The sequence below is a fragment of the Ochotona princeps genome, chromosome 6 (genome assembly GCF_030435755.1).
Source record: "Ochotona princeps isolate mOchPri1 chromosome 6, mOchPri1.hap1, whole genome shotgun sequence".
Lineage (NCBI taxonomy): Eukaryota > Metazoa > Chordata > Mammalia > Lagomorpha > Ochotonidae > Ochotona > Ochotona princeps.
The window spans coordinates 16,369,977-16,387,130 of NC_080837.1; the positions used below are offsets into that span (position 1 = coordinate 16,369,977).

A 17,154-nucleotide genomic window follows, 5' to 3' on the forward strand; every position below is an offset into this window, starting at 1 on the left:
GCTGTAAGCATGGAGCTGGACAGGAACTGGAGCAGCCAGGACATGAACCAGTGCCCATTTGGGATGTTGGTGCTTGCAGGCAGAGGATTAGCTAACTGAGCCATAGCGTCGGCTCCTTGGGGCATAATTTCAAGACAGGCTGTTAATCCCTTCCTCCCTCCCCCTCTCCCACTTAAAGTCCAGAAGACTCTCTGCAGATACCCCCTCCCCTGGCTCTCCATCTCCACTGTCATCCCAAGGCTAAAAGCATAGACTCGAACAAGCTGTTCCTTGGTTTCACCCTCTTTAATAGTTGTCCTTGCTCTCACAATAAGACGCAAGCTCCCTGCCATGGCAACAAGGCTCTACATGACCTACATCCTGCAAACCCTCCCAACCTCATCTCCCTCTCATTTATTCTTCACTTAGTACACTCCACACATAATAACATCCGTTCTGTTCCTGGAATCCACTCTGTCTGTGCACTTGCTGGAATGTTCTGTTCCCCATTTCCTCTATGATTCATTTTATCCTTCAAGTTGCACTTGGCTCTATTAGCACTTCCTCCATGAAGCCCTCCCTGACTGCTCAATATAAAACAGCTTCAAGCGATCACACTCTATCTCACCACCCTCTTTATTTCTCTCACAGTACTTATCTAGAGAATTATTTTATTAACTTATCTACTGTCTGTCTCACTCAAACTAAAGGTGGTGTCTTAATACATACCGCTTCATCACAATATTTAATGCTTAGCCCTGCACCTGAACCACTGAGTGATCAAAATCCCAAATGCTTAATTTATACTCGATGTTTTTATACCATGGTTATCAGCAGCTTATACTTTCTGAATTTTTATCCTGAAATATCACAACCAGCCATAACTCAAAAGATATATCAAACATCATTTCACCCATCCATTAGCATTTTGTATGCTTTTTTTAATAGAGGTCAGTGTTGTGGTACAGTGAGCTAAACTGCCATTTGCAACACTAGCATCCCATATCGGAATGCTGGTCTGAGTCTTAGCTATTACTGCTTTCAATATACAGGTTTCACGATAATGTGCCTGTGAAGGCAACAGAAGATGGCCTAAGTTCCTGGGCCTGTGCCTTCCATGTGAGAGACCACAATAGTTTCTGGCTCCTGGCTTCAACCTGACTCATCCCTGGATGAAACAGCCATTTGGGGAGGAAACCCTAAGACTGAAGATCTTTGATATCTGTTTGATATTTTGCCTTTCAAATAAACAACAAATCCTTTTAATCACGTTTAAGGAAATAAGAAACGGACTGGTGCAGAGGATTAGCACAGTGAGGCACCAGTATCCCACATGGGCAACAGTCCCACTCCTGGCTGCTCCACTTCCCATCCAGCTCTATGCTCATGGCCTAAGAAAGCTGGCCCAAGTCCTTGAGATTCTGCACCCAAGTGGGAGACCTAAAAGAAACCCTTGGCTCCTGGCTTTGGATCGATTGAGCTCTGTCATAGTGGTCATCTGGGGAGTTAGCCAGCAGATGGAAGACCTCTATCTCTCCTTCTCTCTTTATAAAATGTATTTTAAATAAATAAATAAATCTTTAAAAAAGAAAGAAAGAAAACAGACAGATGCAACTGTACATTCACAGGATGCCTCGGACACACCTGGTTTGCAGGTAACCACTGGTCTAGAATTTAAGCTTATCATTCCCACTGCACTTCTTTATTCATTTACAACACACTGGATCTTCACAATATAGACAAGGTACACATACAGCTTTATAGCTTTATACTGTCATTCTTCATCTTGCTTTTCACTTGATATTATGTTTCTAAGCTTTGACTCTATAGATGAAGGCTCTTGCTGCATTTATTTTGGCTGTTGTATAGCATGGCACTGTGTAAATATACCACAATTTATCCACTCTCCTATAAATAAAAACTGAGACCATTTTCAATTTCTGGCTGCAGTGCCCATTCTATGTCCTTGTCCATGTGATAAGAGTTCACTAAGGAGTTCTCCCCAGTCACAGGGTGTGCATACCCTCAGGTAAAGCCAAATTGTTCTACAAATCAGCTGTGTTAGAAATGTCCCACTAGGGATGGCAGGGTGGGTCTCCACTTGTGAGACTGGCAATCTGGATCCCATACTGGGATGCAACTTGTATCCCATACCGAGATCCTGAGTCCCAGCTGCTCTGCTTCTTCAGATCCCACTCCAAATTAGTGGGCTCCTTCCTGGCTTTAGGGAGTGAATCAGGCAATGGAAGATCCCTCTCTGCCACTCTGTCTCTATTTGTGAATGAATAAATAAATAGAGCCCCTCCACCGAATGTCATCACTCACTGTTTACAGTTAATATAAGGCTTTTTTCATTCGTCCCAGTCAAATTTGAGAATTGGGATAGGGCATCATTTCAGGATCACTGGCCATTCTTGTTTCTTTTTATTTTTTTTTAAGATCTATTTTATTTTTATTGTAAAGTCAGATATACAGAGGAGGAGAGACAGAGAGGAAGATCTTCCGCCCGATGATTCACTCCCCAAGGGCCGCAATGGCTGTAGCTGAGCCAATCCGAAGCCAGGAGCCAGAAGCCTCTTCCAGGTCTCCCATGCGGGTGCAGGGTCCCAAAGTCTTGGGCCATCCTCAACTGCTTTCCCAGGCCACAGGCAGGGAGCTGGATGGGAAGCAGGTGGGCCAGGATTAGAACCGGCAACTATATGGGAGCCAGGCACGTTCAAGGTGAGGACTTTAGCCGCTACACTATCGTGCCAGGCCCTGTTTCTTTTTATTCTGACCTGCTAATATGATCTACCCCTTTCTTTGCTGGATAACAAGTCTTTTTCTGCTTTATATTTGTATTGATTTATCTTCATTTTGCTTAAAAGCAACTAGAAAATACGACAGAAATTTCCATCCAGTGGCTCACTCCCCACATGCCAGCAACAGCTGGAGCAGGGCTCAGGTCAAAGCTAGGAGCTTCAAATTCAACCTAGATCCCTCCTGTGGAATTAGAAACCTAACTACTTGAGCCATCATTTGCTGCCTTCCCAGGGTTCACCTTAGCAGGAAGCCAGATTGGAAGCAGATCTGTAACTTGAGCCAGGCACATCAATACAGGACATAGGTAGCCTAAGCAGCATTTTGGCTGAATATCCATCCCAATGAGTCTTTTATTGATCTGTTAGTGTTCTTCAAAACAGCCTAAATGCTACTCATTTGTTAACATATGTTGCAAATATCTTCTTCAAGTTTGCCTTAAATTTGTCAATCTTTTTATTTAGACTTGTGTTTTGTGTGCCTTGCTTGAGACATTCTTCCCTGTGTCAATGGCATAAAAACAGCCTCCCATATTTTCTTTCAATTTGTTTTATGCATAAAGGTCATTCACAATCTTCCCTGTATGGAATAGGGCAAGGCTTAACTCTTTTTTTTGGCCATTTGGATCACCAACTGTCCCAGTCCAATTTCACGTTTTCCCCAATAATCTGGATGACCACTTCCTTCACGCAGCGAAGCGCTTGTGTGAGGCTGATTGGCTAAGAGACTGTGTGCCAATCCTTTGTTCTTTGTGTCTGTCACACCTGAGCTTCAACCTCATCATCATCATACCACACACTTGAATAGCACAATACAATTTACAAAGCTCTGCCAAACCCATTATCCAATCCAAACCTCAAAATGGTCCTATAAATTAAAGGTTCTTAATCCCATTTATTGAGATGAAGAGACCAAGCTCATAAAGGTTAAGTGAATTATCCACAGTCATCAGAGAGGAAATGAAACAGCAAGGGCACAGTCTCACGCGTTCAGTTCCACTCTTTTCACCTCACACGGCTTCCAACACAGCTATGCCCTTTGTCCACATACACGTAAGACAAACAACAGCCCTGGGAAGTGAGCAAATGCTCCAGCAAGTCTGCTTGTTGGGACAAACCCGCCCACTCTTCTCATCTTCAATGTAAATTCTATTCCAAAAGTAAGACTGCTTTAGCTGTTCCCGCCCCTACTCCGGTTCACCTCACAAGCCTTTTTTGTGCCTCCTGTTTCCTCACATCGGCGCTGGTCTCCTGTCAGTCACCAGCCATGCAGTTCCAACACCACCATCCAAGGGATGTGACACCTGGACAGTTCCCTGGGTCTCAGGTGAGATGGTGGCATGGCTGATGCCCCCAAACTGCAACCCAAACGCACACAAAGCCGTGGGACATGCTACAGAAAGCAGGGGGCAGAGGGAGCTGGCCAGGCAACCAGCACCTAGATTAACCAGACTGGGGGAGAGCCTACTAAACGGCTTTTAGTGAACAAATGAATTGCTTCATCTTCAGACAGAACCACTGATTTCAACAGACCCTGCACAGAGTAATCAACTGATGAGAGAGACGGGAGAGAAAGGAAAAAAAAAAAAAAGAGCAGTGCTCACATTTCAGAGCAGAGCAGACACAGCATCAGAGCAGAACCACCACGCGTGGTTCTGCTAAACAATCTCACGAAACATCAACCTCCCACAGGCTGCCCTGAAGTCTTGGTAGCATGAAGCAGGGTTTCTTCATAATTCTGTGTGAGCACAAACCCACGGCCAGCAGGCCACTCACAGAATACTAAATGTCCTCCCTTTCTTAACCAAATTGAAGTGGCAGTGACTTCTTTCGTTTAAGTTTTTTCTTGTCCCACTCTCCTCATCCAGCAGATGTAACTTACTCACACAGCCAACCAGATATCAGAATTGGCCCTGTTTTCTGACAGCATCTAAAGTGGATGCCTACTTCCTAAAACCCTCTCCCAGTCATCAACACCTAATCCTGGAACTGGTTCCAACACCCTTTTAATGAGACACCCCACACTTCCCTAGAGAGTGTGCTCTCAAATTACTGGTATGTTCCCCCTGGTCTCTGTATTGTATAGGGGGCCATGGCACAAAAAAGAGTGTCAAATGAAAAGTACTCATAGGGCCGGCGGCGTGGCCTAGTGGCTAAAGTCCTCACCTTGAAAGTGCAGAGATCCCATATGGGCACTGGTTCTAATCCCGGCAGCTCCACTTCCCATCCAGCTCCCTGCTTGTGGCCTGGGAAAGCAGTCGAGGATGGCCCAAGACTTTGGGACCCTGCACCCACATGGGAGACCTGGAGGAAGTTCCTGGAAGTTCCTGGAAGTTCCTGGCTCCTGGCTTTGGATCAGCACAGCACCATCCGTAGCGCTCACTTGGGGAGTGAAACATCAGATGGAAGATCTTCCTCTCTGTCTCTCCTCCTCTCTGTATATCTGACTTTGCAATAAAAAATAAAATAAATCTTTAAATAAATAAATAAATAAATAAAGTATCCACAAGTCCTCCTGGTTCTCTTTCTGGAAAGTTCTCTCAGTTTGATGTGAATAGTTTTTCTTTCTGAAAGATATCTCTAAAGAAACAGAACAAATTCTAGTGCAACACCCAGTTCTAATTCTACCAATACCAATTCATGAACAAAACTTTTTCTCTGGGGTCAGCACTGTGGGTCAACATACTAATACTCCACCTGCTAGTGCCATCATCCCATTTGGGCACCAGTTCGTGTCCCTGCTGCTCTACTTTCAATCCATCTCCCTGCCTATGGCCTGGGAAAGGAACGGAGGATGGCCCAGTGCTTGGACCCCTGCACCCAAGTGAAATGACCCAGAAGAGGCTCTTGGCTTCAGATTGGCTCAACTCTGGCTGTTGCAGGCATTTGGGGGAGTGAACCAACAGACTGAAGATCTTTCTCTTTCTGTAAATCTACCTTGCGAATAAAAACAAATAAATACTTTAGTTTTTTCTATATATATAATAATATACATGCTTCTAAAACAGTATGTCCTTGGAAAGCCAAAGTCTGTCTGACTCAGCTTTGTAAATGTGTAGCAGCTCACACACGTCCGAGGACTTGTTGTTAAGAATTGCATTATTTGTAGTTTTTAAACATATAGTAGTTGAACTGGATGCCTCGGAACTGCAAATGCCAAAACCTGAGAAAAACAAAACCTCAATTGGGGAAAAAATGCCTTTTTCAAAAAATTTTTTTTAATTATTTATTTTTAAAGAGAGAGAAGGAGAGACAGAGAGAAAACAAGATCTTTAATTCAGTAGTTCATTCCCCAAATGGCCTCAACAGCCAGAACAGGTTGGTTGAAAGCCAGGCGTTTCCTCCAGGTCTCCAATGTCCCCACCATCCCATTTTAAATTATCTCCAAAAGATAATTTTACTTTCCCTACCATAATATCTCATAATTATTACATATTTCATATCTATACCTCTGTATTTCTAAACATACCAAATATGATTAGTATTATGTTCACATTTCTTAGCTATAAAAGGTTTAGCTATTTCAGGAAAAAATATAAGTATGGGTCATTTTCTAATTTGTCTAATTTCCTCTTTGCAAAATCACCCCATTTTTTTAAAAAAAGTTTCTGCTGGTAGCTTCACAAATATTCCAGAATATTCTACTTAATCACGTGGTAGACATCTAGAGAAAGGGGAGTCTGACTTTAACCTGGTCTATGTATTGCTTAATGACACACTAAAAGAGGCTGTAAAAACACACATTCTGTACTTGTGCTTTTGACTGTTGCAAGAACTCGCTCTGGACAGCGATCAAAGTCCCCACCCGCAAGAGATTTTCTCCCAGTTAAGATTAAAGCACCCTGAAGCCGAGTGGAGGGAGACTGCGCCATTCATTCATTCACCCTCTGAGCCAAAAATATAGTTCAGTCAGCTTTAACCCATTAAACGACGCATGACACAATGCCACACACCCCACTGAAGGAGCCCTAGGCTCTGAACGATTTCCATCTTCCACTTCCAAAGCAAACATGAAGTACAACACTTCCTGGGCAGCCACACTTCGGCCACGATTCCAGACAAGGGGACCGACGCGGGCCCGGGGCCACAGACGTCAAGGAGCGCTGAGGAGGCAGCGTGACCGGGAAAGAACATTCTAGATGGAAAACTCCAGCGCCCCCCACACCGGAAGCCTTGTTGGTCTGGGCAGGGAAGTGGGGGCACCTAGATGAGGGGCGGGGCATGACGTAAAACATCAACGCTTCGTCAACTGAAGAGAAATCTTGACGCAACTCAGTAAACCTGAGCTCCCAGCCTTCAGAACGGGGCTTGGGGGGGGGGGGGGAGGCGGAAAGAGGGGGCGATCGTTTTCCTTCGGATCCCGTTAATGTGAAAATGAAAAATGCTAGAATGATCGCTACCCCTAAACGGTTAGGAGGTGGGTGTGGCCACCTCCCCCAGCCAGGCGCAGCCTCGTGAAGGTTCCAGGACCAGACACGTCTAGTCTGGCCGCAGAGCCAAGCCCCCCGCCCCCGGTCACTCTGCAACTCCCAGAACCAACCGATCCTTCTCCCCTCCATCCCCACCCCAGTCTCCAAGGCCCTCAAACAGCCCCAATTCCTCCCGCGGCCGGAGGCGCCGGCTCCCGTCGGGCCACCGCGGACAGCGAACAAAGAGAAGGCCCGGGGCGATGGGCAGCTTCCCCGGTCCCCCAGGTCTCTGCAAGCCCTGGGCGTGCGGGGTCAGCCGTGACCCGACCCGGGCCCGCACGCCTCGCCGCGCTGGCTGGCGCCCTGCAGGGCTGCCCCGCGCGCGCGCACGGACAAAGCGGAGCAGGATCGCGGCAGCTCGCCCTCCACCCGCCGGGGTCGCGGTCCGCGCGCTGCCCGCCGCCCGCCTCGCTCTCGCACCTGCACGTCACTCAGCTCTACGCGCAGATACAGCTCGCGGTGTCGCTGAGCCCAGTAGACGTGCGGCGTCAACACCTGATTCTCCATGGCCACGCTGTCCGGGGCGCAGGAGAGGCTCGGCTCGCGCTTCTCTCGCTGCCTCGCTTAGTGCGTGGCGGGAGCCGGGCGAACGCAGGCCGCAAACCCCAAAGCCTCCACGCTGCTGGCAACCCGGCAGCCTCGAGACACCCCCACCGCGCTCGCGGGCCGCGCCTGCGCAGTGACGCGCCCGTGGAGGGGCGGGGCCGGGGCGCGATGACGCCACCGCGGGCCGCGGCCGCCTGCGGGGTCGCCGTCAGCCGAGGACGCCGGCTTTCCCCGACTTGCAGCGCTGCTTTAAAAAAAAATTAAATTAAAAATAAGGAAAGGCTGTTGACGCGTCAAGGGCCGGTCAGCATAGGAAAAGGGCTTCGCGCCGCTGTCTCTGGAGGGTCCCTTCTGGCTGTCACTCATTCAGCACTGATTAAACGCCTGCTGTGTGCTTGAGTTTCGCAGCTGAGCCCAGCGTCAGGGACACGACGCAGCCCAACCTCAACCGCCACGGGTCTAGGAGTCCGGTCTGTCAAAAGACGCAAGTAATTCTAGAATTTTAATTTTTTTAATTTATATCCCTTTAGTTGGCCTCAAATGAGTGGTGGCAATTCTACTGAGCCATGCAAGAGACTCTTCTTAAAAGGAGTCTGGAAGTATGTCCTTTTAAATAGTTATTTATTTGAAAATTGGAAAGAGAGAGGGAGAGTCAGAAATTTTTCTATTCGCACATTGAATCCCAAGATGATCCCAAGGGTCAGGGGTGGGCAAGGTCAAAACCAGGAGCCTGGAGCTTCTTCCAGGTCTCCCACGTGGGTGCAAAGCCCCAAGCACACAAACCATCTTGCACTGTTTTCGCAGGCGCATTCCAGGGAGCTGCAGCAGCTGAGACTCCAACCAGCAGCCCCTGTGGGAGCCAGGTGTGACAAGTGATGGCTTGACCCACAATGCAGATACATTGTGCTTATCCAAACTGTTATCTGTATCCACTTTCATCTCCAAGTTCTCCTGCAATGAATAACTTCACGGCAGGAGTATTTCTGTGAACACTAGAAAGTCTGATGGGGAAAATAAAAATGGGAACTTAGAATTCAGTTCCATGTGTATTTAGCAAAGCACCCGAAGGCAGGGATCCAGCAATAGAGAGATGATGCCAGCCACTGTCAGGAAACATTTCAGTGGGTGGATCATGTAACTTAGAGGGCTGAAAATGGCTGATCTGGCAAATGAGGCGGGAAGGTGAGCCGTGACTGGGGTAGCTAGGAGCCTGGGCGAACGCTGGAGAGTGATTGCTGGAGAGCCCAAATGTAACAGGAGAGGAGGAGCTGCGGAAGCCACATAGGTGGAGCAGGGGAAGCACAGGGCTGAGTCCAAAGGTGAGACGATCTGGAAAGCTCTGTGGGCCAGGGTGAAGACCAGCGGCAGAGGACGCAGAAAGGGAGTGGATTAGGAAACCTTAGTTCACGGAGGTGCTGTGCGGTGCCTGCACAGCCTGGGACAATCACATGAGAACCCAGAAGGGTTCTTCAACAGGACCTTAGCAGAAACCAAATATGGGCTTGGTAAGGGAAGGGAAGCAGCAGCCTTCATAGCTTTGAATTTGAAAAATAAGATATTTGCCCATGATAAAATTGCATTATGTTCATTACCACGCAGATGCAATAGAGCGCACTTGCTTTAAAGATGAGATACAGCTTACACATGGACAGACTAGCATTGTGACACAGTAAATTAAGCCCCGGCTTGCCATGCCAGTATCTCATATTGAAGTCACTCCCAGTTGGAATCTCAGCTGCTCTGCCTCTAATCCAGCTCCCTGCTGATGTGCCTGGGAAGGCAGTGGGAGTATCTGGGCCCCTGGCACCTGTGTGGGAGACCCAGATGGAGTTCCCAGATCCTGACTTCAGTGTGAGCCATATTTAGCTTTTGCGGGAATTTCAGGAATAAACCAATAGATGGGAAATCTCTCTTTGTTTCTTTCTGTATTTCTCTCCTTCTGTTGCTGTCACTCCATTTTTTCAAATAAATAAATGTGTCTTTTTTGAAAACTTTTGTACAGGAAATGGATTCTTACACACATTTATGCTTGTGTTATTATTATCTAGGTTGCAATCCGAAGCATTCAGCTGCTTCCCAAAGTTACTTCATCTCAGTGTCACTGCCTCTGTCCTCTCCATGATTACTATTCCGAATTGTCACCATAAAGTAATGTTTGTCTTTAAATTTTGCATACATGAAATCTATAGAATTCACACTTTTATATCTAATGAAAGAAATTTTAAAGGTATATTTGGGGCCTGGTGCAGTAGCCTCATGGCTAAAGTTCTCACCTTGCATGCACTGGGATCGCATATGGGCACCGGTTCCAATCCTGGTGGCCCCACTTCCCATCCATCTCCCTATTTGTGGCCTGGGAGGGCAGTCGAGGACGGCCCAAAGCTTTGGGACCCTGCACCCGCATGGGAGACCTGGAAGAAGCTCCAGCCATTGCAGCCACTTGAGGAGTGAATCATTGGATGGAAGATCTTCCTCTCTGCCTCTCCTCCTCTCGGTATATCTGACTTTGTAATAAAAATAAATAAATCTGTAAAAAAAAAACAAAGTGAACCAATAGGAAAGCATTGCCCCCATGAAGAAATAGGGAGTGGAGTGTCCAACTAGAGGGGAAATAGCTTGGTTTTCCTTTTTTTTAGGTTATTTTTTCCTTTCTTCTCCAAATCATGAGTGTAGGGGGGACACAGGTGTCTAGGCTGACAGAGGTGTCTTGAATGACAGTATTCAAGCCATTATCTTGTCCTATTCTGGATACATGACCTGCAGCCTCCCACTCCATAGGTCTGGGCAGAGAAGCAGAAGGGAAATTTCCTTTGCCTTGGTTGTCTTGGCAACTTCAAGGTCTTGCTTTGCACAGCCGGCCCTTCTAGTGCGTGCAGTGAACTATGAGGTGGGGTTCAAGAAGTGGGTGCCCCCATTCTCCTCCAAGGTCCTGAACCCAGCCTCAACCTGTTGTGGGCTAAGGGGTTGATTAGCGCTCATTGAGCTGCATGGGGAACAGGATCTGGGCTTGCCGCTAAAAACACCTAGACTAATTGGACTCATCTCTATCCAATTTCCTGGCTAAATTAGGACTTGAGGGGGAAGAGTATATAAGGAGAGGTGAAGGAGCAATAAAGAGAGACTTCTCAAAGACTTCTACCATCACTGGTCTCCTGTTGGTATTCATCCCCAGACCCTTTCCCTGTCCACATGACTGGCTCCGCTGAATCCGCATTCACCTGGATTGGAAATGGAGCAGCCAGGACTTGAAACAGCATTTATGTGGTGTGCTGGCATTGCAAGCAGCCCCTACTTAATGACTGGAAAGAGAAAGGAAAAACTTTATGTTTACTGAAATGGCTGCAACAGCCAAGTGTGGGCCAGGCCAAAGCCCGGAGCCAGGAGCTCTACTGTGGACTACCCACGTGTATGGCAGGGGCCCAAGTACTTCGGCCATCTTTAGCTTCTCTCCCAGGCTCATTAGCAAGGAGCTGGATGCGATGGGATGCCAGCGTCACAATGCCAGCCCCAGCATCTTTCTTACTCATCCAACATAATATGTTGGAGATTTATCCAGATGGTTGTATGAATCAGTCATTCATTGTGGGGCTTGTGTTTGTTCTGTGTAGTAGTTAATTGTAAGAGTTTACCATAACTTATTTCTCCATTGTCTTATTGATGGCTATGTGTGTTGTTTCCCATTTTTAGCCATTATAAAGAAACCTGCTGGGGATGTATGTGTAACTGTGGTTTGGTGGACATATGTGCTTAAACTCGCTTGGGTAGGTAGCTAGGCCTGGAATGGCTACATCATAGAGTAGGTGCATGTTGACTTAGCTTTAATAGAAACTGCCGGGGCGTTTTACAAAATGTCTCTGTCAATTTACACTCCCACCAGCAATTTTTCAAAGTCCTAGTGGCTTACAGTAGGTGTTTGGCATAGTAGTGAAGACATTACTTTGGACACCCACTGCTTGTCATTTCCTGGGAGGCAACGGATGATGGCTTAAGCACTTAGGTCCCTGCCATTCACGTCATTCACATGGGAAACCCTGATGGAGTTCCAGGCTTCTGGCTCCAGCTTAGCCCAACTACTGTGGACATTTGGGGGATGAACCAGTGGATGCAAGGCATGTGTCTCTCTGCATCTCAAAGGTGAAAATGTTAAATAAAACTTTTTTTTAAAAGCTGTAGTTGTTTTATATCATCGTTACATTCATCACATTTTGTTTGACCCATTTGGGCGGGTGTATAATGAAATATAAAATAGGATGCAGTCAATGGTGCACTGGCTAAATCCTCACCTTGCAAGCACTGGGATGGGTGCAGTTTGCGTCTCAGCTGCTCCAGTTCCCATCCAGCTCCTTCCCTGTGGCCCGGGAAAGCAGCAGAGAATGGCCCAAAGTCTTGGGACCCTGCACCCACATTAGAGACCCAGAAGAAGCTCCTGGCTTGATTGGCTCAGCTCTGGCTGTTGTGACGATTTGGGGAGTGACCCTGTGGGTAGAAAATCCTCCTGTCTCTCCTCTTTGTAAATCTGCTTTTCCAATAAAAACAATGAAAAATGAAACATAAAATACTTTTCATCAATGTATTTGAAGCCTGAGGTTTATTAGATGACTTCTCTTTTTTGCTTTAAAAAAAAAAAGATTTATTTTTATTAGAAAGGGAGATCCACAAAAAAGAAGGTGAATCAGAGAACAAGATCTTGCATCTGCTGGTTCACTCCCCAAATGGCTACTATGGCCAGACATTAGCTGATCCAAAGCCAGAATGCAGGAGCTTCCTCTGGACCTTCCACGTGGTGCAGGGTCCCAAGGACTTGGGCCGTCCTCGACTACTTTCCCAGGCCACAAGCAGGGAGCTGGATGGGAAGTGAAGCAGCTAGATAGGAACCAGTGTGCATATGAGATGCCAGTGCAAGGAGGTGGAGGATTAGCCAGTTCAGCCATCCCTATGGCCTTTAGCTGACCTCTCTTGCAGATGAAAGTGATTGATAGACAAGGAGACTGCATCTTGGACATTTTCTTCCAGTGCTCCAAACACAGGTCTGGCAGCAGGCAGCCTGTCTGGCCTGATTCCACCACTAACAAGCTGAATTCTTGGTGGTCTATATCCATCCAAACAGAGTTCAACTCAACTCCTTCCAACATTCTTATCAGCGGTTTCAGAATTCTCCCTGTGGGTTTGAGTCGCTCCTTTGCTTCTTTCCTATTTTTTTAATGCTTAAATTTTTTTTAAGAATTTTTTTTATTACAAAATCAGATATACACAGAGGAGGAGAGACAGAGAGGAAGATCTTCCGTCCGATGATTCACTCCCCAAGTGACTGCAATGGCAGGTGCTGCGCCAATCCGAAGCCAGGAACCAGGAGCTTCTTCCGGGTCTCCCACACTGGTGCAGGGTCCCAAAGCTTTGAACCATCCTCGACTGCTTTCCCAGGCCACAAGCAGGGAGCTGGATGGGAAGTGGAGCTGCCGGGATTAGAACCGGCAACCATATGGGATCCCGGGGCGTTCAAGGCGAGGATTTTAGCCACTAGGCCCCGCCGCCGGGCCCTAATGCTTCAATTTTTTAAAAGACTTGTTTATTTATTTGAAAGAATGTGGAAAGAACGAGAGAGGTCTTTATTCTGCTGGTTTACTCCCCAAATGGCCACAACCACCAGGGCGGGGTCAGGCTGAAGCCAGGAACCTGGAACTCCATGCTGTTCTCCCATACTGGTAGCCTAGCACTTGGGCCATCTTTCCAGGCGTGTTAGCAGGGAGCTGGATGGAAATGGAAGCAGATGGGATTGAACAGGCATTGTGATATAGAATGCCAGTGTCGCAGGCAGAGGGGTAGCTTGCTGGGCCACAACTCCACTCTGCCTGTTCCCAGTCTGAATCCATCTCTTGGGCATGCATACCCTGGGATGCAGCAAGTGATGGCTCAAGTACCTGAGTCTCTGCCACCCATGTGGAAGACTCACACACAGTACCTGGCACCTGTCTTCAGCCTGTACCAGCTGTCAGAGCCATTAGAGGAGGGAATGCAATGGGGTGGAAGAAATTCTCATTCTCTCTCTCTGTCCCTCTCTCTCTCTGCCTCTCAAATGAATAAATAATTTTTTTAAGGCAAAAAAAGGTAGGAAGGCAGTTAAGATGCCCACAGCCCACACTGGTGTGCATAGCATTGGCTCCCAGCTCCAGCATCTTGTCCATACAGACCCTCAGAGGCAACAGGAATGGCTTCAAGTAATTAGATCCCTGCCGATCATGGAGAGGACCTGGACTGCATTCCTGGTTCCCAGCTTCCATCCAAGCCCAGTCCTTTCATGCACATTTGGGGAGTGAACCAGAAGATGGGATTTCTGTGTGTGTGTGTGTGTATCTTTCAAATAAATACATTTTAAGATTATTATTATTTTTTTTTTTTTAGAAAATAAAGTGAACTATGGGATTCAGCTGTTTCATGCCTTATCCAAGATGTACTGTGACCAAAATCAGATTTTTCAGCTTGGGCCATTAAGCTAAGGTGGGGTCGGGTGAGAATCGTGCAGTCAACACTACACCTAGACCCTCCTAACTGTGCCAGGAGATTTGCATGGCAGCTGATATTTATCAAAAAGTCAGGTTCAACATGGAGAGATTCCGACCATGGACTCAAGCACCTGCTCTCACTCAGAGCATGCTTGGTTGTATGCAGGGGGCCTGTGTGCTATGCTAAGGTTTCACTGATCCTCTAACCCCTGGGTCCCTGGCATGGTTGCCAGGTACGGGCAGTTGGTTAAATGTGTTGTTGTTGGGCCTGGCGCAATAGCCTCATGGTTAAAGTCCTTGCCATGAATGTGCTGGATTCCTATATGAGCACCAGTTCTAATCCTGGATGCTCCACTTCCTGTCTAGCTCCCTGCTTGTGGCCTGGGAAAGCAGTCGAGGATGGCCCAAAACCTTGGGATCCCACACCCAAGTGGGAGACCCAGAAAAAGCTCTTGGCCCCTGGCTTTGAATTGGTTCAGCTGTAGCCATTGTGGCTACTTGGGAAGTGAACCATCAGATGGAAGATCTTTCTCTCTGTCTCTCCTCTCTGTATATCTGCCTTTCCAATAAAAATAAATAAATCTTTTTTTTTTAAAAAAAAAGTGTTGATTTTATGTAAAGAGAATGGAGTCTTTGGAAGAATAATTTATTCCTGTATGCATGCATTTGTTGCTCTTTTTAAAGGTGTATTTAGTTATTTGAAAGTGACAGGTGGAGAAAGTGAGAAAGACACTAGTCATTGAGCCGTCATGTGGGGCCCTGGAAGAATGAAGGCAAGTAAAAGGTATTTCCTTGTCCTTTGTCAGTGTGTGTGTGTGTCTGCACTTGAAGCCTTAAAAATCTGCTCCTGGGTCACTTGCAGATAATTCCTCGAGGATATCCAAAGAGAAAATGGTAACTTTGGATTTTGTTTATTTGTTGTTAAGGTAACTCTATTTTATTTTATTTTATTAAAGATTTATTTATTTTTACTACAAAGTCAGATATACAGAGAGGAGGAGAGACAGAGAGTGTAGGAGGACATTGTGACCGTAGAAGGTCAGTGAGCACATGATTACAGTTGGTTGGATAATATTTGGAGGAGAATAACCAAATGGCTACCTTTTGTATACCTTATTGGATATCATTTGCATAAGAACAGTTGAGTGGAGAGTATGTATATGAGAACACCTGGTGGAATATACAAGACAAAAGAGTTCCAAACAAAAGCATTGATGGTTTTGTTGATGAGCTCAATACTTCCTCCCTTATCCTGTATGGCCCTCAGTGTATAAAGTTTGATGCCACTAATAAACTACGGCTTTTGACCATCAGTCAGGGTCCACGTGTGTTATTATCGGCTCCGTGCACCAAGTCCATCGCTGTGGGACAGCAACAAAAGAGGAAGATCTTCTGTCTGATGATTCACTCCCCAAGTGACTGCAACGGCCGGTGCTGCGCCGATCCGAAGCCGGGAACCAGGAACCTCTTCTGGGTCTCCCACGCGGGTGCAGGGTCCCAAAGCTTTGGGCCATCCTTGTCTGCTTTCCCAGGCCACAAGCAGGGAGCTGGATGGGAAGCGGGGCCGCCAGGACATGAACCAGCACCCATATGGGATCCTGGTGTGTTCAAGGCGAGGACTTTGGCCGCTAGGCCACGGCGCCAGGCCCGGTGACTCGATTTTAAAAAGCTGGAGGGAAGGCCTGAGTTGATAACCCAGTAGCTAAATCCTCACCTTGCATGCTCTGGGATCCATATGGGCACCGGTTCATGTCCCAGCTGCTCCATGTCCCTTCCAGCTCCCTGCTTGTAGCCTGGGAAAGCAGTAGAGGACAGCCCAAAGCCTTGGGACCCTGCACCCGTGTGGGAGACCCAGAGGAAGCTCCTGACTCCTGACTTTGGATCGGCTCAGCTCTGGCCATTGCAGCCACTTGAAGAGTGAACCAGTGGACTTAAGATCTTTCTGTCCTTCTCTGTGTAAATCTGCCTTTCTAATAATAAATAAATAAATGTTCAAAAAGCCAGAGGCAAGGCACACCTCAAACCTCAGAGTGTGTCATTGCATGCTGTGCAGTGAAATGTGGTATTTTATTAATGCCATTAAAATAAATGTTCATGACACATACCTCTTTTAATGACAGAGAATAGGGGAGGTCCCGTTTTCCACTGTTTCGTCCCAGCCGCTGGCTAGCTTCCTGGTCATTTCTTCAAGTTTCCCATTTTGCTCTGTCAGCCCACGTGTTATGTGGACTAAGACAGAAATCGTTTGTCACTTGACCTGTCTCCGGTTCTGACTGTACCAAGCTCCTTCCCTTCTGTCCACTGGACCCCTGATTAATTTTCACCGAGACCTTGAAACTAAGTGAAAAGTTGTATCCCTTTAAGCACAGCTCAGCGAGATCCGTGGCCTGCCGAACTTCACTAATTCATCTCGCGGCCAGGTTTCTGGCTCCAGATTGTTTCTTTCCTGCCACCAGCATGGCCGTGGGACGGTCAGAGTTGCCAGGGTCCTCGGACCTTCCCCGCCAGTGAAGGGCTGGGGATTTCTGTTTGGTTTGTCCTCTGCTGTCATTCGCCCAGCGTCCAGAAAGCCCGCCTGCCACCATGGACAAGGATGTCGACGCTGAGCAGGGCCCTACTCGCTGTCCTGAGCAGACGCACAAAATGCACGCGTTTATTGGCTGAGTGGGATGGATGGATGGATGGATGGATGGATGGATGGATGGATGGATGGATGGATGGATGGATGGATGACCGGCCACACACAGCTCTTCCCGCGCCGCCTTCGTTCCTCCAGCCGCCAGGAGGCACTGTGGTGACGGGGCCCGACCCGCCCAGAAGGGAACAGGCGCTTTTCTTGGCCCGGCTGCGCCTTTGCCAGGC

At 47.4% G+C, this 17,154-nt stretch overlaps 1 protein-coding gene across 1 annotated transcript in view; it reads right to left on the reverse strand.

Annotated features, from left to right (window-relative positions):
* HACD3 (3-hydroxyacyl-CoA dehydratase 3) overlaps positions 1–7,934 on the reverse strand; it is a 42,849-nt gene extending 34,915 nt beyond the window's left edge. The window contains exon 1 of the mRNA XM_004577972.3: positions 7,667–7,934. Coding sequence (XP_004578029.1) covers positions 7,667–7,753 — 87 coding nt within the window. The 5' untranslated portion in view covers positions 7,754–7,934. The remainder of the gene's footprint in view (positions 1–7,666) is intronic.
* Between the last annotated feature and the right edge of the window lie 9,220 nt (positions 7,935–17,154).